The 25,295-nt window shown below is 42.0% G+C and overlaps 1 protein-coding gene across 1 annotated transcript in view; it reads right to left on the bottom strand.

The window, feature by feature from the left end:
* The window catches only part of man1a2 (mannosidase, alpha, class 1A, member 2), a 136,497-nt gene that overhangs the window by 56,720 nt on the left and 54,482 nt on the right, over positions 1-25,295 (bottom strand). The window contains exon 5 of the mRNA XM_052148391.1: positions 1,954-2,072. Within this exon, the coding sequence (XP_052004351.1) occupies positions 1,954-2,072 (119 nt within the window). The remainder of the gene's footprint in view (positions 1-1,953; positions 2,073-25,295) is intronic.

Raw genomic sequence — 25,295 nt, 5'->3', positions numbered from 1 at the left:
AAATAGCACTGGCTTATCCTCGCCCCTCCCAAAAGTCTAATATTTGATATAACACACACAAACACAAGCGTAGATAATGTATGGTGGCTTTGGGGCAAAAATGCCACAGAAAAAATAATAATATTAATAATAATAATGACCCCGAATTTCAAAATAATTGCCCCTGCAATTTTTTTTTTATTAATAAAATCTGATATAGTTACAAATACATACGTCATGATATTTAGAATTACAATATTTGTAGCGCACTGCCCACCATGCAGATGTTGACTAGTCAGTGTCAGATCATCACACCATCGATGCGCACAGATGGGCACTCCACTTCTATCGCTCAACATCAGTTCGGTGTCATCCTCCCTTGCCAAATTATCTGACTGTTCGCCCCTCTCATTCAAAATCGCCTGTCCTAGTGAGTAACACTATCGCTCCTTCTGCTATACTTCCCTGCTCTTCGGCCCATCTCACTTATGCTGCTTACTGTCTCAGTGTTTCCCATTAATTGACTAGACTATGGTGGCCCGCCACAGTCACCTCCTCAGCGGACATCTTTTCTTCAGTGATTCGATTGTGTATGGTATCATGTAAAAGTGGTCAGAGAGATGAAAACTGTAGCACGAAAACACAAAAACCTGCATTAGTTTGATTATAAGTGGCAATTTAAATGTACTCAGTAGGAATTCTCTAAATTAAGGAAATTAGTTCAGTTACAAAATGTCACTCTCGTTTAAAACCACACCATGTTTGTAAGTAACTACAATAAGCACTCTAAAATATGATTGATAACCATATTCTGCTGCTGTGAATGTACATCCACCAGAGAGTTGATGGAGCTGAGGAGACAATAAAAGGCTCTCCATACATGTTGGATGAGAGGGGAAAACGTGACTGATAGGGAAATGGAGAGAAACAGGAGAGGAAGAAATCTCATTAATGGGTCAGGATGTGAATGCAGACAGATAAGGGGAGCAGGAGACAAAAGGCCCTTGGGGCCACTCGCTGGCTTCATTCTCTGACTTCTCTTTTGTCTGCCATTTTTTCCTCAACATCACCAGCTAATTCTAGAGGCAGAACTTTGCACATTCACATTGTTTCCATGGTGCCAGTCTTGTCTCCTGGCTACCATGATGGTCACATTTACTCCTTTCTCACAATGCTTAACCTCATAGTGCCATCACACTCTCAATCTGATCAAAAACCAAGAGATTCACACACTCTCTGAGGACTGAAGGCTTTGGAGAGCTATGGGGTGTCAAACGACTGTTAATACAGCCATGTCAACAAGCTGCCAAAGTATGGAGTCTACCGCTGAGAAATAACTGGGTCTATAAACAAAAACAGACCTCTAAGAAATAACAATCTGGTCCACCTTTCAGGCTACATCTACATTAATCTGATACATTTGAAAATGGTGTTTCCGTTTTCGAAAAACTCACTGTCGTTTTCAAGCTATTTTCAAAAGTTGCTCATCCACACTTATGAAAATGCTTGAATCCATTTACTGCACATGTGAAAATCAATGTTGCATGCAACGCAATTGTCGCCTGACACCAATTCAAAGTAAACTTTCCATCGCCTTTAAAGGAATGCAATGTGAAATGTACAAAGTAACATTTATTTTTTAAAAACACTTTCAAATTGAATCAGCGCTGCTATAACACGACCCACCATCTTATTTGTTTTTGTTGAATGGATCACATGACTGCATCACATGACATCAAATACATCATCATTTTCAGATATATAAATTTTTCCAGTCCACACTACAACGTGAAGTTTTTAAATTCGTCCACTTGGTAGAGCATTTTCAAAAAGCTATGTTTTTGCTGACAAAAATGCTGTCTTAGTGTGGATGGAGACAAAAACGTTGAGAAAAAGATGCAGTTTTAAAAAGAAAACATTAGTGTGGACGTGGCATCAAAGGTATTGTTTGGTGTTTGTGTCTAGGAAACTTACCACGCTGAAATCCAGATTTTGTTCGATCCACACCTGGCCATCCTTAAACTCGTCATGCAGATCCATTATGTAGAGAGTGTCCAGGGCATCTACTATAGTAGCCCCCATCTGGGAATTACCTGCAAAGAGGGGGTAGAGATACCATGAATCCCACAAACGTGTTAAAAACAACAAGTGACAGTAACGCACATGCCAACTGCCAGTGAATGTAATCTCCATTTTCATCATTATAAAGACAGAGTGAATAGCACAATAAAAAAATTTTCAAAAAGTGAGTTGTGCTTGCCAATGGGGTCGTCAAAAGATTTGGGGGTCCAAAATTAAAAGCTTAAAAAAAAAAAAAAAACATTTTGATCAGTTACTAATCTGAATATTGCGGGGACGTGTTGGACAAGGTGCTTACCAAAATTAACTACCAAATTACAAGGGTTTTCTGGAAGTTGATACTGGATTCCTAAGCAAATGCTAGGGTGTTCTGGATCAGTGCTAGGTGGTTACTTTTTGGCCATAAGAGCCCATTTTGCCAAGTCTATGATATACTGGTCCCTATACATGGGTCGGATCCCTTCTTCTAGTCCATGGGATTTGTTTTTTTTTACCTATTCTGCCATCCACAATGCATAAATCTTAACTCTGACTGCTTAGAAAAGTAACAATTTGAGCAGCACAATTTGAGGCATCATTTATGTTAGTAACACAAACAGTGCAAGGTAAATTACATGCCGAAGTTGAACACTTCAGGTTAGGGGTTAGTTAAAATACCTAATTCTATGACAGTACCACTAACAAAAAAATACTTTCAAACAAACTGTCCTCAAGTTTTTTAGTTTTTTTTGTAAAGCATTAAATGTAAAAGCACTGCTCACCCCAGCCAGTGGGAGGCACCACAGCACCATAAAGAGAGACGGAGCTTGAGTGTCTGATGACATCACAAATACCTAGAATACACAGGCACCCCTGGGACACACCTTCTGTGTAGGGCATATATAACAGAGACAACAGGAAATCTAGTCGATGGGCTCACCAGATTCTTTCCATGATCTGTGATGACTTGAGTTTAACACAGGCCTTCATTGTGATGCTGACAGCTCCATCACACACTCATCTCTCCACTCTCATAATCTCCCCATCTCAACATCTTCACGAAGTGAAGGGAGGAGACAGTCTTCTTTAAGGTAGTATGTCTGTCTTTGTACTACAGGAGAACGGTATTAATCTGAGCCAAAGTGAAGGGAAATAAATTATCCAAGCTTGCTATGCATCAGAAACCTTTGAGTAAAATATTGACATTAAAATATGTTCTCCCAATTTAAGAAATGTAAATTAGCCATTCAAAGATGGATTGCCTCAAATGTGTAAACACTGTTGCTCTGTGGTGCTTTCAAAACATTGATCTGCTTGTTTCAGCATACCAACCAATCCGACAAAGCAACATTTGCATAACCAATGGCATGAGTTTACAGCAGGAAGATCCTTACCAAATGTGTGGAGTGTTTAGGAAACCAGTTTGAAAACCGTGATTATTTATGCTATTTCTTTTGGTGACTTGAGGAGCAGAAATTACATACTTCACCTTTAAACTGCACTTTTAGGTAAAACTTTATTTATACAATGATTTTACACTATTAAAACTAAAAATTCAAAGCAGAAAACGGTTCAATGCTGCTGTGTAGCATCTCTCCCTCTCTCTCTCTTTCTCTAATCTGTAGGAGTGTCATCATCATTATTATTGTCAGGAGCTGTAAATCACTCTAAAAATACCCAGCAGCCACCAGTATATTAGCTCTTTTAATCTGCCCAAACTGCAGCTCTTGAAAGTCAAGCAGCACATTGTCCGGCCCAGCCCTCTTCCACAGTGTTCCTTAACTGGCTTTACATCAGGACCCAGATTTTACATTGACAGTATCAAAATTATCAAAAATAGTAACCAAACATTTCTTCAAAATCATAAACAAACTAATTAATGTTACCATGAACTGCATAGCCCAAACAATATGCAAAATATTTAAATGACACTGGCTTGTAAATGCATAAACAACAGCAAAAGCTGCATTTACCCAGGAACCCAATGAAGTCATATTGGAATTGACTTGCATAGTTGCCCCCCCCCTTCTCCCCAATTTGGAATGCCCAATTCACAGTGCGCTACATGTCCTCGTGGTGGGATAGTAACTCAATCCGCATCTTATCATGTGGCTTGTTGAGAGCATTACCGGAGACGTAGCGCATGTGAAGGCTACACGCTATTTTCCTCTGCACCCACGCACAACTCACCACGCGCCCCACGGAGAGCGAGAACCACAAATAGAGACCACGAGGAGATTACTACCACATGTGACTCTACCCTCCCTAGCAACAGGGACAATTTTATTGCTTAGGAGACCTGGCTGGAGTCACTCAGCACACCCTGGCTTCAAACTCGCAACTAAGGGGTGGTAGTCAGCGTCAGTAATCGCTGAACTACCCAGGCATTGTTTTGTTAATAGTTATTGAGGATAAGGGCATGTCACACAACCTATGTCCCTGTTAGCCCAATTTGGCTAATTTTTACAAAATGACATAACTTAAATATGCTCCAAAATACTGTAGGAGTTTGACTGGATGTCCAGCCTTTGACATCAACAGCAAAATATTTGGAAACTATTTTTATCTTTCTTATCCTAACTATATACAAATGTATGGTTAGTTGCATTTTCCTCTGCTGAACAGACATGCATCCCATTTCTGCGGTCTTGACCTATCAGTTCTACAAAACTACAGAAACATTTCTTATTTTCATCTGACTACAAATCTACAGCACAGTCCTTTTACATCATTTATGGCCTTAACGTCTAGATTCCTATCCATTCCATCTTGCAGTTGCCTGCTTTTCTATAACTGTAAGAAGAAACTCTTCATCTTTGACTTTTACCATCAAGATGGATAACCAAAATCATCACTCCAATACTTTCTAGCTTACTCAATCTCTCTCAATCATTCCTACTCTCTCAACTCTCATTGGAAATCAGGTCTCATTATATAGAACGAGTCTTGGATGCCAAACTTGTGTAAATCAAATTGGACTCGATAAGGTTACTTGGGGTATACCAAAAGCAGTCACGCTGAGCTCCTCACTCTCTGCTTCAAGCCATCTCGTTCCTTGTCACCCTCACTTTGTGCCATCTGTGCCAGCTTTATCTGGTGACAGATTTTCAGCCATTCTAATAAGAATGCACACATGGCAGCTGGTCTGATGATTTCATTCTTCAGCTGGTCTTCAGATTCTCCACTGCCTCGGCAGGCTTGAGTGCAACACCAGCTCATAGAGACCCTATATGATTCTATAACTGTTTCTTAACTGTTTCTTAAAATCTTATTTCACTCTGAATTCTAGACATCTAATTAACAAAGAAGCTATTTTAATTTGTTTTTTTTTTAAACTTAAGTTAAGAAATTAGGGGTTAAGACAGAAAAACAGAAATCCTAGAATCACCTCTGATTGAGATGCTTATTTGGTTAATATATCAGTGTGTTAGTGATTGTGTGTACTGTTGAACAAAAAAAAGCGGAGCTGGAACTCATCGAGATGCATCAAGGCAACTAAGAGACATGCAAGAACCAATGATGCATGATGTCATGATATTAAAACTGCCGCAACATGTCTTTATGCTCCACATATGCCAACGCAAATAACAATTGTTATTCTGCTAAACTTCTACTATGGGAACTATTCCTATATATTGCGCCTGTGTGCTTTGGAGCACTACGTCATAACAGTAGAAATGATAACAAGGACTTTCAAATGTTATGGAGATCAAACCTCCAGTAGACCTCCAATTAAAATGCACCTACCATATAGCTCCAATTCTAAATAAAGCATCGATAAGGCACGTACTATGTCAGCTTAAAAATTAAAAGCATGAATCCTAATTGCCCTGTGGCTCTATTCTAAATGCAGCATCTCTCTCAAGGAATTCTTTATGATGACCAGTTTGTACTCATTACTGCATTGAGAGCTTGCAAAATGCTAAACTCTGGATAATAGTCAATTGTTGAGCTGGTGAACACAGCCACCGTGATGGGCTGTTTAGATCTACAGTAAGCGATATGAGTAATCAAATACAGAAATAGAAGTTTTGAGTGTGTTGCTGGGAAACCAAGCACTTGGTGAATCAGCGTGTGGAAAGCGTAAGCGCTCGAGGTCCTTTATCTCATTATGCCAAACGTGTGCATTATTGCAGACTTTTTTTCAGGATGGACGACCTGCCTTTTCCCAAGACACTTAACTTTGCTGATGCTCTTGAAATGAAAATCCAACATTAATTTCAAGCTCCAGTGCAGTTAACACTCGGGATATTAGATTAACTTTTTAAGGTCACAAACTTATTTCAGCATTTCCCCTCTGAGAAACCTGAGATGCACAAGGAGAAACGTTTGAAGCAGAACAAGAAACATACGATATATTCTGTCTAAGATTAAAAATCAGCACTGTCAGAGCTGATCACTCAAAACTTCAGTATGGCCTTGAAGAGCTCACGCCCAAAGCCGTGGAAAAGTCACAGGCAGCATGTTCTCTTGGGGTGTGAACAATGGCTGTAAGCTTTCGGCAACTAATAGACTTGATTTAATAATTTATTATTCTGCAATCTGAACACATCCCTAGAGTCTGCATGCACTTTGAGAGACTGTGTGAAAGCCAGGTGCTGGAATATATGCTCATCACAATGTAACTCAGTTGCACAATCACTCTTCATGCACAGGTGCTCAGGTCCAAATAACTCAACATATCAGCACTCAGGTCACATACTTTCAACCTCAATGGAGCACTAGGGTCTGTCTGTCTGTCTCATGATTGCCCCCAATGGGGGCTTTCACACTAGCACTTTTGGTGCGCACCCCGGTTCGAATGACGTCAGAGTTCGGTTCATTTGGATGATGTGAACGCTGTCTTCCGAACTCGGGTGCGCACCTGCGAACCGTACTCGGGTCCGCTTAAAAAGGTGGTCTGGGGTACGGTTCATGTGAACTCCAGTACGGTTTGCTGCTGATATGAACGCAATCGAACCAAACCGCGGAAGTGAACCGCTATTGTTGACGTATAATGTGGTCGTCAGTCTCACACGCGTCACTTTCAAAATGAGCGGAAAGAGTTTACTTTCGTGCGTGCGTGCGTGTGTGTTTGTATACACTTACCTTGATGAAAAGCGGGATTGACGCACACGCACTGCAAGCAGAGAGATGATTTCTGCTTGCCTTCGCAAAAATTGTCTTCGGCGGACAGCCCGCTGTCTTTTGAATGATTTCAGTATTTTTGCGGCAGACAGACGCAAGTGTGTTTCTGTATCTTGATGTTGAAAACAAAACCAAAGGTTAAAAAAAAGAACAAATGTGAACCGAGCAAGCCTATTCATTGAATTTTGACGCCTTTTCATTTCGCGGTTATCAAGCAACACGATTACGCACCAGCTGCAGCTTGATGACGCAAGCGCACCGCGGTTCGGATACAAATATATAATGTGAACACAGTCCATCGGGGGCAGGGAGGAGGGGGGAGCAATCGAACTCGGGTTCGGAACAGGCAATCGAACCAAGTGTGAAAGCCCCCTTAATGAATATCTGAAAAGACATCAACAACTTATTTTCATCAGTGCATCTGCTTCTTTCCAAATGCATTTCTGCCTCACCCCCATGCTCTTATATCTCTGCTCTGTGTTTGTAATTTGGTGTTTGGTGTGTGCTGTGCTTGCTGTCAGTCACTGTAAGTGGCTGATGAATATTTACTGAGTCACAGCACTTTAATAAATTGCAGTAGTGGTGATGCTGAGGGAGAGGAGTGATCTCTCTCTCCGTTTCAATCACACACACACACACACAGTCATGAACCATGTTAACGCACAATGCTGCGGAGACACATGGAGCATGGCATTCACTGGGTAGTGCGGCAAAAAGCAGAGTATGCTTAGATCTGGGTGAAATGACCAAAATCGTATATATCTCAGTATAAGTAATTGTATGTCATTTTAATGGTATAATAACAATATAGTTATTTTTGCTGGAAATCAAACCTCAGAACATTGTATATATTACATAACTATAGTAATTATAGATGAGTCACTATGGTGAACTAGTGGAATAGGCATCTAACAGAACAATTCATAAAATGTTTAATTTTGTTTATTTTTTTAAGCTGTGATACTAAAACCCTCCAGTTAAAAAAAACTTGCATCTTTAAATTTATCGTCCACTAGTCATGCACATTAAGTCAGATGTTTTAGCCCGTTGCATTGTGTCCTGCTTTGTTTTTGTTTTTAATTGAGCTGTCTGCCATAAGCACAGATTTTTTCACCCCAAGATGAAAAATGTGGATATTGCAGCTTTGTTGATAACATCAAACCCTATTGTTTCTTGCAACAATGCGTCATGACATTTGTTCAACACAAAATGGTTTACTGTTAGATGCCAATGAGTTGAGGTTTGATCAACGTAGCTGCCTTTTGTTTTTTTACCGCTTTATTAATGATTTGATTTGAGAGTAAACTTTAATTTCATTCTGTTCATTACACAAAGTGTTTGTATGGCTTCAGAAGACTATTGATTACTTTTACAGTGGTTTTATGGTAGGTTTTATTTATTTGTCCTTTTCGAGACTGACAAACCAAAGTCACAATTCACAGTCATTATATGGCAAATAAATCTTGAAGACTTGTTAAAAATTCAACTTTTATGTGCCACAGATGAAAGAAAGATTCTGGCATTAAGGTAAAGTAAATAATGACAGAATTTCCCTTTTTGGGTGAACTATTTCTACGAGACCGATTAGTCGACTAGTGAGTTGGTTGCCTGAATGACAAGTCCAAAATTCTGAAACTATGTAGTTTTGCAATCCTTAGTATTTGTTCTGCTTTATCCCCTCTCTTAAACTCAATCTTCCATTTCTTTCACCACACTAGTCTTTTGTTTCTAGGTCTCCAATAACACATCAAGGGCTTATGTGCATTCCTGGTGGACTGTGCAGAACCAAATCCGTGTGATTTCCCACCTGCACTTGGCATCCTCCCATCTTTTAAAAGTTTAATCCCAGCAGAACACAGGGAGAGGAGCAGAAAAAGCAGCAGAAATTGAGCTGGAATGCGTCAGATGGTAGCGTTTGGGATCCAGCTCTTTAAATCAGTAAACATGCTAACTTGCACTGAAACCTCAACACTTAAGAGAACAATAAATAAAGTAACTTCCAATTTGGGCTTTGGGAATCTCTTTGCATGTGTTCCCTAAACACTTTCATACATCGGTGATAAATGCAACCGTGAAAACATATTATGTATGCATATAGGCTAATGCATTTATTGGCCTATGCTTTTCTTGTGATACTTACAAGGCTACGCTTTGCACATATTAATATATGCATGGTGGGTTATGTTTTCAAAGAATCTATCAGCACAAACTAGGAGATGGCAGAGCTAGCATAGCCTGAGGGAGTAGTGTATTGGCTGGGGACTGCTTAGTGAGAATGAAATTCACCTGTTTTACACAGTCCTATTGACTAATGTGGCTTTCTCTCTTACCCAGCAGGTCTAACCAACACCACAAAGCTCCCAGCCAACACACACACACACACACACACACACACACACACACACACACACACACACACACACACACACGCACACACACACACTTCACGATCTAACAAGGTACATACAAGACTTCTACTGGTACTGAGCAAAAGCCTCATCGTTTAGCACAAACTTGGAATGCATTTTGCTTCATTGCATCAGAAACAAATAGTCCATGCAGACAAGTCTGAACCCCATTGTTAAACTCCTTTGTCTCTGCATTGCAGAAGAGTGAAGCAATGGTTGGCACCTGCCTGAGCCCAGCAGCACTCGCCTTTCTGCAGCTGTTTATGAAGTCACAACAGAAAAGAAAATATGACCCCAGGCTCATCCCCACCACTTATTACATCATTAACAACACAGTGGCCTCATATAATGATGGAGTTTTAGGCTAAACACACATGCATCTACACAACATTAGCATTATACTGACATGCTGAGAAGCTGTGTATATTTCCTCATGTTTTCCACAGTCAAACAGATCACACGGATCATTAAGAAAATATTAACCACCAAGGGAACACAATTTCATGGGCAGCATAGAGATACATATATAATTGGAGATTTCGAAATGAGGTATTGAGGTTATTAATACTGAAAACGAAAAGAGAATTCAAAGCCACCAATGAGAAAAATTTATCATATTCCAATCTCTTTTCTTGACACAGGTTTGGATCCTCCAATCTAGGGATACCACAACATTAGTTTTTGACAGTGTTTTTACCATCTGAAAAAAAAAAAAGATTCCGGTTAGCCGGTTTTACAATTTTTCTTATTAATGCACTGATGCAAAAAAATGCAGAACATAACAACTGAATGTCTGTGGATGCAGCCCTACAATAATAAAACTGATACTTAATATAATAATAGACCTGTGTGCAACGCGTGTCATTTAAACAGTCCGCATATCAGAGCAGCGGCAGACGTGTTTGAGCTCATAATGTTAAAGTGCTCGCCCATTTCATTCTTCCTCTTTCTCCTCGACAGTTTCCTGTAACTTTTAACTGTCTTTTCTAATGATAAAAAGGCAAACATCAACAAAACTAATATATATCATCTGCAAATATCTTGTTTAAACAGAAGTAATAAACCAATCTCACAATTTGAGCAGATCCAGCATCATGTGAAGTGCTCATTTATTTACCTCTACAGCATGTATTCTATCAGCCTCTCCTCAGCAGTTCCCTGTCACTTCTAACTTTCTTTTCTAATGATAAAAAAGATGATGTCTGTATCTTAAAGTTTATTGGCTCTTTTACCGACCTCCTATCTACATCTGTTGACTACATTTGGGCGTTGTAATTACTCCCATTAATTTTAATAGAAGAGGCCCGTCTCTGCTAAATAGTCTCTGGTCCAACTTCAAGGTAAAAGCACTTCACGTGTGCTATAAGTAAATGTACAATTGGTTGGATTCAGTATTTTTTGAGTAAACATGATCGCTAACGTGGACTTGGTTGCTGGACAACTGTGTGTACTGTAATTTCCTACTTCATAATATATAAACAATTATAACTTCATGTGCAAATAAATTAAAAACATTTGATGACTAAACAGAAGAAACATCTATCTACCATTAAAATACTATCTTTTTAGATTCTTTACAAAGTTGTGTGTGAAATTTAGTAAATAAAGTGCTAAATAAGAGTTTTCTTTTCTTTTTTGCAATTTTATGTTTATGTTATACACTATATTAAATTGTGAGATATATCGGCATTGTATCGGCCACCCTGTTCTCTGGATATCAGCATAGTCCATTAAAAAAAATATCGGTCAACCACTAGAATCGGCAACAGACTCTATAAAATTAATACTCACAACACCTTACAAATAAACCTGTGGACTAAGCATAATAATGGGAACATTGCTCGTAGCAGGCAATTTAAAGTCCGATAATTACTCAAATGTACATTTATTGTTGAACGCAATGAATACAGAAGCAATGCTTTGAAAAGTTGCTTCTTAAATCGTCCTAATTAAAGTCTACTTGCTGATAGTAACAACACAATGCACATAGCGCAGTCAGCACGCTTAAACATGACAAAAATTTGCATCTTTTAATTCATCACTTCGAAATCACCTAAAGCTAAAAATATTAAACTTACTAGTTTGTTGTTGGATGACTAGTGGAGCATCCAGACCCATTTGTAAGATAATTTTACATTCGTTGTCTTCAATCAGTCATTTAAATGCTCCCTAACAGTCACTTTTTGGTGGATAGGAGTCTGGTATATCTGATTATATTTTGAAGTTTGTGTGTTTAATAGGGCTGGGAAATGCCAAAGACCTCCATTTTGAAATTACAACTATATTTCTGAGGCCTATTTTATATTTGGTGTGTAACGATCCATCGATCTGGATCGATGCATCGATCCAATTACCAACAATCCAATGTTATCAATACAACGAATAAATATCGATATAGACATTTTTAGATGCACCTTTACTTTAATACTCATGTCAGCCACTTCTGTATGCATTTCTGTCAGGCAATGAAACAACCTTATTATGGTTAATTCACTTTATGAGCACTATATAAGCTTTTCATGTGGGACAAGGATGTGTGAGGGGTCTGTGAAGCCAAATTGCATTCTGCTATCCATGCGTGCGTCAACCGGGCTTCCCACGAGACACGAGCTCCAGACCAGTGACAGGATCAGTGAGAGCACATAAACTGGGCGCTCCTCAAGACAAAAACAGAATTTTTCCATTACAACTGTGTAAGTTGTAGCCAAGAAAACTGCAGATAATACCGATAGTTGGCAACAAGTCAACAGTATACAAGTAATTTGAATTGGATTAAACTGAAAAATAAGGTATAAACAAAAGATTGATGATCACTTGTATGTGACGTTATTTATATATTATTTGTATATATTTTTTTCAACAGCTGACGTTCCTTATTTTGTTGAGGATGTCCCAATGTGGATACTAAATTTGCACAATTCAGAGAGCTCAATAAAATATTCAAATTATATTTTGGTTGCATTTGAGGGCACAGATTTTTTAATTGATTGTGTAAAATAGGCACATAATATCGGAAAATCGATCGATTCGAAACCAATCGAAATCATGTCACGGCACACTTGGAAGCAAGTCTGCTTCCAAGTGTCAGCATGATCGAATGTATCAGCAAATATCGAATCGCAGGTCAAGAGAATCGATATAAGATTGTATCATGATGAAAAGTTCGATTTACACCCCTATTCGATATGTATTGCGCGATATGACGATTCTGTACATATTGCGATTTGATGTTTTGATAAACATGAAGTCCTTTTTCAGAAAGAAATGTATAATGAAGAACAGTTGTGTCTGAAATGACAATTGTTTTTACTCTGTAATATATCATTTGCATGTAAAAGTTAGAGATGAGCAAAACTATCAATTTAAAACTACCAATGGACAAGTCAGTGCCTAATAAACTTTAGTTATTTTAGAATATAAAATCAAACATTACCACAGGCAAATACTATTACCATAATGATAATGTTGCAACATACAAATGGAAGCAAAAGTGTAAACTTGTTCAAGAACTGTTGCTGGGGCTCTACAGAATTATGACACACACATGACAATTCACCTATAGTCTCAATGTCATTGCATGTTATTTGCATATGCATTCTGAGATAGTCTGAGCTCCCATGCAAGTGTTCTCATAGTCAACACTATTCTTACAAACTGCTCCCAAAATATAAACAGGTGTGTTTCTTCAAGCACAGGTCTTTGTGTCGATTTCTTGTCGACAGTTGTGGGTAAATGTGCAAAATTATGCGCAAAAATGCGCAAGTTCGGGAGCTCCTGTGGATGGACGGACGGACGGATGGATGGAGTCTTAACCAAAAGACATCAGATTTTTCACTCTGAGAATAGGATGATGATGATAATAATAATAATATTAACAAGAACAATAATAATATGCATTTAATAATATGATGTTTGTTTGCATGTTTAATGTTAATTTATCAAAATACTATTGTTCATTGTTTGTTCACATTGCATGAACTAATGCTAATTAACTGAATAACATACAGGCCTATCTTGTGGAAAATGTAATACATGTGTAGAAATGATTTATCATCAAGTTTAATACAGTAAATGTTGAAAAGTATAGTCCATTGTTCGTTAAGTACTGTGTTAACTAATGTTAACGAATACAGCCTTTTTGTAAATTCTTACTATATTTTTAATCATTTAAAATAGTTTAAGTAGTTTATACGATTTATAATAATTTAATAAGTACTTTTAGGTGTAATTTATAGACATTAATATTATTTCTGTAGTCTCTTGAGGTAATTTAGCTGCTAATGATATTCAGAGTGTCATCAACTTGAATTAAAAGCCCCATCTGGGAGATCCAGAATAGTTTCATGAATTATGATTACGTTTAAAAAGAGTCTGTAAAATCATTATTGCTGAAGGAGACAGAAGCTCTAAACTGATTAAATACACTGACACCTATTTATTATTCGTCTTCGACATTGACAAGCTGCTTAAAACTCATCTTTTTCCAGCATATCTCCACTACTCACAACATTCAACCGTGCACCAATAAAATATTAGGATGTTAAATGGACAACTTTTTATTTATAATTTAATAGCAGAGTTTGGGTATGAAGCTAAGATTCATACCCAACTAACAAGTTGAATTTAGTTTTGACATTTTTTGCTTTGTCTTATACAGTATTTTAGTAAACCATAGGATAAATTCTTCATTTGATGCTTTATTTATAATCTCCGAGACTTTAAAGGACAAATTTGTTTGTTAAAATTAATGATTCAATATCATTACCATCAAACAGAATTTGAAGATGCCTGTATGTAAACATATATATAAACATTATAAATAAATGTAAAATATTAATAATTATTATTATTATTATTATTGTTATTATAATCATCCTATCCACAGTAAAGCAACAAAGTCTAAACTGTCCTGTCCTCTGTCTGAATCAATGAAAGGGGTGGCTCAAAATCAAAGTTAACTGATTTTTTTTTTTTTTTTACATCAACAAACAAAAACATCAATAAAGTAGCTTCTCCAAGAAGCTTGGAACATCCTATCTGCCAACAACCAAGAAAAACGAATCGGTTACTAACGTAACCTCGGTTCTCTCTAGATGAGGGAACGAGTATTGCGTAAGCTAGCTTACGCTACGGGAAAGATTAATCTTTTCTGAGATATTGAAGCCAAAAAATTATCCTTAAATTTGTATCCATTGTCAACGCAGTGCGGCAGCTGCAGACCTTGAGCGGGCTAGCTAGCGAGCTCATTGGTTGCTCTGCGGCAACTGCTGCAGCCTATAGACGAGCTTGGGCGAACTCGCATCCAATGAGAGGCGTCCAGCGCTCACTGCATCAAAGCCCGCCAAAAGGGCGTGGCTAGAGTGCATATAAGCGTAGCTCGTAGGCTAGAACCCTGGTTTTCATTGAATGAAACGAAAAATCGCTCGTGGTGCGAGCACGGCCGGTTACGCAATACTCGTTCCCTCATCTAGAGAGAACCGAGGTTACGTTAGTAACCGATTCGTTCTCTTACGAGAGGTTCTCTCAGTATTACGTAAGCTAGCTTACGCTCACGGGAACCCTTTGTCAACGCCGTGCGCTCAAGCATCCACTGCATGAGGCCCAGGGAATTAAGGGGACCCGGGGAGCCCTTGTGAGTGGGGAATTAATATTTGGCCGGCAAGAGTGCGGGCCAGTGTGTGTGTAGTACATAAGCACATAGACAGAGTGGCGGTGCCGGTCTGTGTGGACTGTGTCCCATTAATGCAGCTCACCAGGGGAGCTGTAGCGTGATCAAACCGCTAGCAGTTTAGCCTGCAGAGCGGGTACTTCCAGATTGTAAAATCTGACAAAGGTGGAGGGGAAGCCCAGCCCGCTGCCACACATTTGTCGTGAATGGAAATCCCGCTGGACCATGCCCACGAGGAGGCCATGCCTCTAGTGGAGTGAGCCTTAATGCCTAGCGGGCATGGTAGGTCTTTTGACGCCGTACGCGGCAGCAATAGCGTCCACTATCCATCTGGACAGTGTCTGTTTCGAGGCGCGAGACCTTTGGTGCGCCCTCGAGCGAAACGAAAAGCTGATCGGAGCTTCTGAAAGATGCGGAGCGCGCAGTATACAATCTCAGTGCTCTGACTGGGCAAAGGAGATTGGCGTCGCGTTCGCTATCAGATGCTGGTAGCGCCGACAAGGAAATGATCTGTGCTCTGAAAGGAGTACCGACCACCTTGGGGACGTAGCCGTGTCTAGGCTTTAAAATGACCTTGGAGTCACTTGGTCCAAACTCAAGACACGCAGCGCTGACAGATAGCGCGTGAAGGTCTCCCACCCGTTTAACTGATGATAGGGCAGTTAGAAAAACGGTTTTAAGTGAGAGGTGTTTCACATACACGGATTGAAGTGGTTCGAAAGGGGGGGCTTTCATAGCTTCGAGAACTATAGAAAGGTCCCAGATAGGAACCGATGGGGGGCACGGAGGGTTCATCCTTCTAGCTCCCCTGAGGAAGCGGATGACCAGCTCGTTTTTACCCTGTGACTGGCCGTGCAGGGGTTCAGCGAACGCCGCGACGGCCGCCACGCATACTTTGAGCGTGGAGGGATCTGCCCTTATCCAGCAGCTCTTGTAAAAACACGAGCAGCGGCGACACCCCACATGTCCGTGGGTCCAGGTCTCTGTCGGTGCACCATTTTGAAAACACGGACCATTTTGACGCATAGAGTCTTCTCGTGGAGGGGCTCTAGCGTGTATGATGGTGTTTATTACTCCTTCTGGCAAAGCGACGGGTAGTCGTTGATCACCCACGCGTGTAGCGCCCAGTGCTCTGGGTGGGGATGCCAGATCGTTCCATGAGCTTGCGAGAGGAGATCTGCTCTCACTGGGATGGGCCACGGTGCTGTCAGTGACAGCTGCGTAAGCTCCGGGAACCATGTTTGATTCTCCCAGCTGGGGCTATGAGGAGCACCGAGTGGCGCGTTTCCCTGATCCTCTGCATTACCTGTGGAAATAGCGAGACGGGAGGGAAGGCGTAAAGCGGGCGGTTGGGCCAGTCCTGGGCCAGCGCGTCCTCGCTTCGAGAAAAATATTGGGCAGTGAGAGTTCTCTTCTGACGCTAAAGAGGTCTATCTCTGCTCTGCCGAATATGCGCCATAACGTCTGGACTGTTTGAGCGTGCAGGGACCATTCCCCTGGGGAATATTGTCTCTGGACAGTCTGTCTGGGCCGTCGTTCAGGTGGCCTGGCACGTGCGTCGCCCTCAGCGAGCGCAGGTGGCGCTGGGACCAACTCAGTATGCGTTTCGTCAGATGGAAGAGGTTCCTGGATCTGACACTGCCCTGACGGTTTAGATAGGATACCACAGACCTGTTGTCCGAGCGGACCAGGACGTGGTGACCCTGAATGATCGGGAGGAAGCGCACGAGAGCGTACTCGACCGCTATCATTTCCAGACAATTTATGTGAAGGAGCTTTTCCTGAACTGACCATAGGCCAAAAACCGGAGAGCCCTCGCAGACCGCGCCCCAACCCGTGTTGGACGCGTCTGTCGAGATGACTTTTCGGCGAGATACAGCTCCCATCATCACTCCCCGCTGATACCACTCGGCCACTGTCCAGGGCTGCAGAGCTGAAATACAGGTCTGAGTCACTCTGAATGGCTGGCGGCCTGTGGCCCAAGCCCGGCGAGACGCGCGGGTGTTTAGCCAATGCTGAAGTGGGCGCATGCGCAGTAAACCCAGTTGAAGTACTGCTGCGGCTGAGGCCATGTAGCCTAGCACTCTCTGAAACTTCTTCAGAGGTGTGAGGCTGTTCATCTGAAATGACGCAGCTAGTCGCTGCACACGGCGCGTGCACTGTGTAGATAAGCGAGCCGTCATTGCCACTGAGTCTAGTTCTATTCCAAGGAAGGAAATTGTCTGACTGGGCTGTAGTGAGCTCTTGGTCCAATTGACTGCAAGGCCCAAACTGTTCAGATGACTGAGGAGAACTGTCCTGTGAGACAGAAGCTCCGTATGTGATTGTGCCAAAATCAGCCAATCGTCCAAATAGTTCAGAATTCGCAAACCCTGACTCCGCAGGGGTGCGAGCGCCGCGTCCATGCACTTCGTGAAAGTATGGGGTGCTAAGGACAGGCCGAACGGAAGGACGGTGTATTGATAAACCTGGCCGTCGAGGCGAATCTCAAGAATGGCCTATGACGGGATTTATCTGAATCTGAAAGTATGCATCTTTCAGATCGAGAGAAATAAACCAGTCCCCTGGCGCACATGCGTGAGGAGTTTGCTGGTTGTAAGCATTTTGAACGGTCTTTTTGCAAGCGCTTTGTTCAAAACCCTGAGATCTAATATTGGTCTGAGGCCGCCGTCTTTCTTGGGGACAAGAAAATAACGGCTGTAAAACCCCGACTCACTCAGGGAGGCGGCACTCTCTCTATGGCCCTTTTGCACAGAAGGTTTGCTATTTCTGAACGAAGCATGCACGCTGCTTCCGTGTTCACAGTAGTTTCGAGCACGCTCTGAAGCGAGGAGGACGGCGATCGAACTGTAGCAAATAGCCCTGTTTTATTGTGCTTAACACCCATTCAGATATCCCTGGAATATCTTCCCACGCTTTGAAGTGTAATGTTAGAGGGTGAGTGGCCAAATCGCTCTGATTGCCGCACACAGCGCGCTGAACAGAATGTGTGAGCGCGCTTACTGTGCTTATGCTGGACTGCTCGCAGACAGCATGGACAGGCTGTTCTGTGAGTAACTTTCCGATTGAGGTGAATGGGGAAAGAGTCACATCTGTTAAGTGATATGCAAGCATAGTCGCGGGCACGGGACTTACATACAGAGAAGTGTTTGCTGGCCGTGTGACAGAGCGGGCAGAGAATGGGCGCGCGCACGTATTCGTGAGCGCATTTATTGACTCTAACACTCGAGTGGATCGTAACCGCTTTTGAGTGTGCTCTGATGGGGACACGGAACGTGTAATGCTTGTGTGTAGAGGTGAACACTGGATTGTGGGCACATTTTCTACACATAAGGCTGGTCGTGTGACAGAGCGGCCAGAGAATGGGCGCGTGCATGGATTCGTGGGTGCATTTATTAACCCTAACACTCGAGCGGTTTGTAACCGCTTTATGTGAGTGTGCCGTGATAGGGCCACGGGATGTGTAATGCTTGTGTGTAGGGGTGAACACTGGATTGTGGGCACATTTTCTACACATAATACATGTTTGCTCTCTGGTATGGACACGGGATGTGTAATGCTTGTGTGTAGAGGTGAACACTGGGTTGTGGGCACATTTTCTACACATATGGCATGCTTGCTCTTTATCAGATTTATTTGGGTCGCCATGAAAACGGCGTTTGAGCGCAGGCAAGCGGACGTTAACACCGGCTTGTTGGCTGCTGAATCTACCACTGTAGTAGCCTGAAGGAAGGGGACTGACAGGGGGCGAAGCTTTGACGGTGGTCCGGCCGCAGCGGGACTGATCCGTCGTTTTGTCAACAAAGCTAGGAGGACTTCGGTTGTTCAGGTTTCAGCGCAATTCTAGTCCGAGGCCCGCGGGGGGGCGGCGGTCTGCGGTGGCTGTCTGAGCGCGATCGAGGGCGGCCGCCCTGTCGACGCTGAGAAGTCTGGCTTTGTTGAGCTGGGCGCTGTGAAGAGGCTCGTGCAGGAGGCTCACGTGGGCGGCCTGCAGAGGAGCTAGCGCCACGAGGCAGAAAGAGATTCATGGCTTGTGTGGCTTTTTGGACCTCTGAAAACCGGTCAATGATACCACTCACCGCGGAGCCGAAGAGACCGGATGGAGAGAGCGGTGCGTTGAGGAACGTAGAGCGCTCTGCTTCTCCCATGTCGGCTAGCGTTAGCCACAGATGCCTCTCGGTCACAGTCAACGCGGCCATGCACTTCCCTATAGCTTGGGCTGCAGCATTGGTAGCGCGGAGGGCGAGGTCCGTAGCACTCCGTATGTCTGCAACCGCCTCTGGATGCCTGCTTTCCTCATTCCACTCCCACAGAATGTCCGCTTGGAGGATCTGTAGGACGGCCATAGAGTGCAGAGCAGATGCAGCTTGGCCGGCGGCGGAATAGGCGCAGCCAACACAGGCGGAAGTTGTTCTGCAGGCCTTAGACGGGAGCACTGGTTTAGACCGCCATCTCGCGGAGGGCGGGCAAAGGTGTGCTGCTACCGCATCCTCGACCGGAGGGATGGAAGCGTAGCCCTTCTCAGTGGCGCCGTCCACCGAAGCAAGAGAGGTGGAGACGTGGGATCGGACCCTGGCCGAGAAGGCGCGTTCCATGATTTGGAAAGCTCGGCGTGGAGTTCCGGCAGGAAGGGAGCGGCCCGGGTAGCGGGTGCTGCACGGCGGCGGCTCTGTAGAAAGCAGCCGTCAAGTCTGTTGGGTGCCTGCTCAAGGGCGGTGACCACTCGAGCCCGAGGCGGTCGACGGCCTGTGTGAGGAGGCGTGTTAGTTCCCCTTCGACTCCGGCGCGGGTCCTGCTGGATTCCTGGGCCGAGGAGGAGGCGTGTGAGCCTGACCACTCCTCGCTGTCCGAAGCCATGATGGAACAGCCCTTATCCTCCGCTTCTTCGTCCGAGATGGCAGCAGAGCAGCCGCTCGGCGGCAACTGCGCGTCCCGGGTGGGCGGGGAGGGTGAAGGCGATGCTCGAGGGATGGGCTCCGGCGAGGCAATCGCTTCTACCACTGTTTCCGGCAGCCTTTGAGACCGGCGCTTTTTTCTGCGCGGCTGAACAGAAGGCAGCGCGGCGGCTTCAGTCCTGAGCGCTTCGAGTCGAGCCCGCAGGGTCGACATCGGCAGCTCCTCACAGAGATTGCATCCGCCTTCGGCGAGGGCGAGCTCTGCATGCCCCAGTCCCAGGCAGAGAGCGCAGATGATGTGGCGGTCTCCGGTGCTGAGAGGAGCGCGGTATGAGGCGCAAGTGGAGCGAGGCATCTTAAAAAAGACGCTCGTACTCTTTTGTGAAGTTCTTTAAGAACTAGCTTGCTTTTAAAAAGGATACGTCGCCGGATGGCGTAGCTCGCAGGACAGCTGAAGGTGGCGAAGACGGCCGGCTTACGCAATACGAGAGAACCTCTCGTAAGAGAACTGTCCAGCTGTACCTAGGAGAATTGGTGCTGTTTTAAAGGCAAAGTTGGCCACACCAAATATTCATTTAACTTTTGTATGATGTTGATAAATAAAAACTATTTATGGCATTATTTTTGAAGTCATCCTCAATATGCAACATTTTTCACAAGTGCCTCAAACATTCGCACAGTACTTTACGATCCTTACTTATATAACAAACTTGATGAATTACCTATCAGGGCAAAAACAGAAGATCTGTTCAGGTGTAGCAAATATGTCTAACAGAAACATGGTTTACTGTGAATAACGGTAATGTGGACGTTGATGGCTACTCTCTCTGAGCAGATCGAGACAAAAGCAGCAGGAAAATCAATTAGGAGTTGAAATTTGTTTATATTTGAATAATACCTGGGCAACACAATACAAAATACAGGACAAGATTTGTACTCTGGACTAAGAGATTATTTCAATTGCAGTTAGACCTTTATATTTACAGAGAGAGTTTGGGCAGATCACGGTGATTCTTTCAATGTGCCGGCACCAAAAACACAGATGCGGCTGACAAAATGATGAAATGTTTTACTGACGCATTGGAGAGGTCTGTGGACCAGCTGGTGATTGTACTCTGATTTGTCTGCACATCTTCCAGCACTTCAGAATCACATGTCTGACACGTTCAACACAGACCTTGGATAAGTGCTTTGGGAATATTCTAGACGCTTATAAAGCAGTGTGTAGACCTGCCTTAGGAAAATCGGACCACAATGTTATTCAGCTCCTGCCAAGATATCGACAGAAGATTAAAATGGAGAAACCTGGCACATGGAATATACAGCAGTGGTCGAAGTATGGAGGAACTAAACTTTTGTTTTGCCACGACAGATTGGCAGGTGTTCTTTGACTTAAGTAAATATTCACAAATTTACAGGTGTTATTACATCGCATATAATGTTTGAAGAAACTACAATACCGGTAAAGACAGACAAAGTTTTTCCTAATAATAAGCAAAAAAAAGCGGTGCCACAGCGAGCACAAAACGAGCCCTGCTTAATGAGTGACAGAACTAAACATTCAAACATAGCCTGGTTTAGATCTGTGATTATTAGTCTGATTTTATTTTAGATTTCGCCTTCCAAAGATTATAAAAAGAATATTTATACATAAGCCGCATTCTGTCTAGCACAACTTCCTTCCCTTCACAGCGGTGTACTGACATTTCTCCCTAAAACTCAAACTTAACGTCAGAATCAGCACGATCTGTGATTGTTGTAAAATGCTACTGTTGCTAAATTGCGGGATGCGTTTAATAATAAAAAGAGCGCAAGAGATACTGTTCCCAAGGCGGCGCGCGCTCCGATACAGACCGCAAAGAGACAAGCAAACTATAGGCTACTTTGGGTTTCATGTGCGCGTCTAAACGATCAACTATACACAAAAATATGTCAAAACGACCGGCTTGGAGATTCACTTAAACACAGTTTATGTCTTAAATGGACGTAGTTATGGAAATAGTTGGGAGAAAATATGGTGCATCAGGAGCCTATTAGACTCGGTCTTAAAGGGGAAGCGGTCTAATAAACATGTGACGATCTATGATAAACTATGCAGTGTTATTTTACAATTGATTACTTTATAAGATTTCTTTTTAGAACACACCTGAACAGTAATGTTAGTAGACCTCCCTGAAATTAAATCACTGTGCCTATATAACATTTATATTTGTGTAATATATATATATATATATATTATATATATATATATATATATATATATATATATATATATATATATATATATATATATATATAAACAAAAAGAACCGTTAAGAATACCGTTAAAGTACCGGATCAATAAGCAGTATCGGTAAGATAGTAATACCATTAAAACTTAACGATACCCATCCCTAGTTATGCCTGTGCTTCTCTTGGATGCTCTGAATATTGGATTACGTGTCTGGATTGCCCCTTAATTAAAGCTGCATTTGGATCTCAACCTTACGTGTCTCGGAGCAGTTCAGTAACACCAGCTTTGTTTATTTAATATATTTGTTATACATTATTTATACAATATGTTTTTACATTATACATTTTTAATTTAAGTGTACAAGTGCAGATTGGTCAAGTGTTCAATAAATGTATTTGTTGAGAAATGTTGTCTATCTTAAGTAATTATTTGTGTTACATTTTATCTTTCAAATAAAAGGTTCAAATAAGAGGTTAAAAACAAGCACATATCGGCCAAATATCGGCCAAAATAAATCGGCAGCATTAATCGGCCATCGGCCGACCCGGATTTCAAAAGATCGGCATCGGTCTAGTTTTGATTTGATAGATGCTAAAATGAAAAGTGAAGAGGTCCTTAAGAATATTCTGATAGGTCCAGCACACATGCTGTTAGAGCAGGAGGTAGCTGCGTGTTTAGCCCGTATTAAAGCAGCAGGACCTGATGGGTTAAAAGACCTACCCTTTAAAAGTCAAAAACAATCATCCATGCGATTATCTAATCAGCCAATCGTGCGGCAGCAGTGCATAAAATCATGCAGATACGGTTCAGGAGCTTCACTAAATGGTCACATCAACCATCAGAATGGGGACAAATGTGCAATCTGCTTTTAATATTACCTAATATTACAATACTATCCCAACGGTGAAGCATGGTGGTGGAAGCATCATGCTGTGGGGGGTGGGGGAACTGATCAGGGTTGAAGGGAAGCATCATGTCATGCACATGTTGACATGCAGTTATTCCAATACTGCATTATCGCATACATAGCAGTTTGGTTATGTGGTCGAACCCTTTGTTCGCTTAGTCCACTTTGTCTCAGCCCTATATACAGTAAGTAGGCTGGATAAGGGTTTGTCCACCAGTCAGTCTTATTTCTTTGAAAAATATGAATGTTAAGTGCAGCTTTCAATAGGGCAAAATCGTTGAGACAACAACCTATCGGCTAAAATTGTTAAGCCTACGGATTATAAATATTGATTCAAATTTCACAGCAGACATTTGAAATCCGAATGTAAATGTTCAGAAATGTAATGTTGAATGTGGTGGAGTTATTACAAAAGCAGTGCTTTGATGGCTGTAGCGGTGGTGCTTTGAAGGGGATGAATTTAGAGACACAACTTCTCAGAGTGGATTTTAGTGAGCTCTGAGAAGATTTTAGTGGACGTTCATAACCTTAATAACTAGAACAATCTACTTTGAAAGTGTAGTCGTGCCAAGTCAGCTACGGCCATAAATTCATCCTCTTTAAAGCACCATCGAAATATTCATGGGAAAAAAATCTATACAATCTCCCCATTTGACTGCACTGACTGACTAGTTATCTATTGGATGATCAGTTGATCGTCCAAACCATCCCTCATGGTGCCAGACCAATAGAATTCTTAGCAAACATGAAATATCTGGGAGTGGGGGAGTACAGATTTAGTCAACAGATTGTGACATTATGAAACTGTCAGCAGCAAAGCATACTCTTTAATAATGGCTTCATAAATAGTTAAGGCTGCTTCTCACTTTCATGCCAGCCAACAGAAACAATTCAAGCTTTCATTTCATAATATGACAGCCATTTAAAAACTCCACAATTGTTGATTCTGCTAATCAAATGAGAATTACATAAATTAACCTGATGTATACATTAATCTGTGGAAATTGGGTTTCATCATCTGGGTATTTATGACAATAAGCATTTGCCATCATTACATTTAGACAAGGGTGAAAAAAGTACATCAAAAGAAGTCAATTTAAAGTTTATTTTTAGAAGATCAATTTGACAAACAGTAGCAGTCTGAACTCTGGAGTACTTCCTATCTACCACATTTATGCCCAGCAAGCAATGTATTTTACTCTAACACAAATAGTGTTAAAATTTTTGAATACATGAGGAGTGTTTTCTTCACACAGAGATACAACTTAAGACAAAGCAAATAACACTGTGTTCTGCCAAGAGCAAAGCAAAATATGGAGCAGACCCCAAGAGGGTATCAGAGAAAAACATCTGAAAAAGATGGTAGAGCATCTGGACGTTTGAACAACACTCCCCTAAGTGATTGTTCAATGTTTCATTTGAAAACCATTGGCATTAAGAGGGAGTTAGTCCTCTCTTACAGCTACACTCTTTTAGGAAGGCTTTCCACTAGATGTTGGAACATGGCTGTCATTAAGAGTCAAGAACATCAGCGATGCCAGGCACTGATGTGGGGCAGTCCACATCTCATGGTTGCGGTTACAATGAATCCCAAATGTGTTTTTTTGGGGTTAAGGTCTCTGCTTTGTGCAGGCAAGTCAAGTTCTAACTCAAGGAGTGTCAACATGCATATGGCTATGATGGGTATTCGAGAGAAAGTAATCCAGGAGGGTCTCCTTTTTTCACTCTCTCCCAAATACACACTCACAAATTGATCAATACATGCATTGCTGAGGAGTCCGTTCATTCCACATGGAATGTGAGGTAGAGACAAAGAGGCACTTATTAAATATGAAAGTGAAGTGTTAAAGGCACTTCGGCACCCCGCACTGCAGCATTGAGTCTCTCATATTCACCCCCCCCTCATCCCTTTGTTGTTTTCCTCAAATCCCTGTTATTTTGTTTAAAATACAGCACTGTTTCATATGTGGGTATAACTGGCATAATAGAAAAAGAACAAATAAATCTCTGCCTCATCCAG

Source organism: Xyrauchen texanus, chromosome 18 (genome assembly GCF_025860055.1).
Source record: "Xyrauchen texanus isolate HMW12.3.18 chromosome 18, RBS_HiC_50CHRs, whole genome shotgun sequence".
In the NCBI taxonomy this organism is placed as follows: Eukaryota; Metazoa; Chordata; class Actinopteri; order Cypriniformes; family Catostomidae; genus Xyrauchen; species Xyrauchen texanus.
The sequence above is the reverse complement of the archived record's forward strand: the minus strand, read 5'-3'. Positions and strand labels throughout refer to the sequence as shown.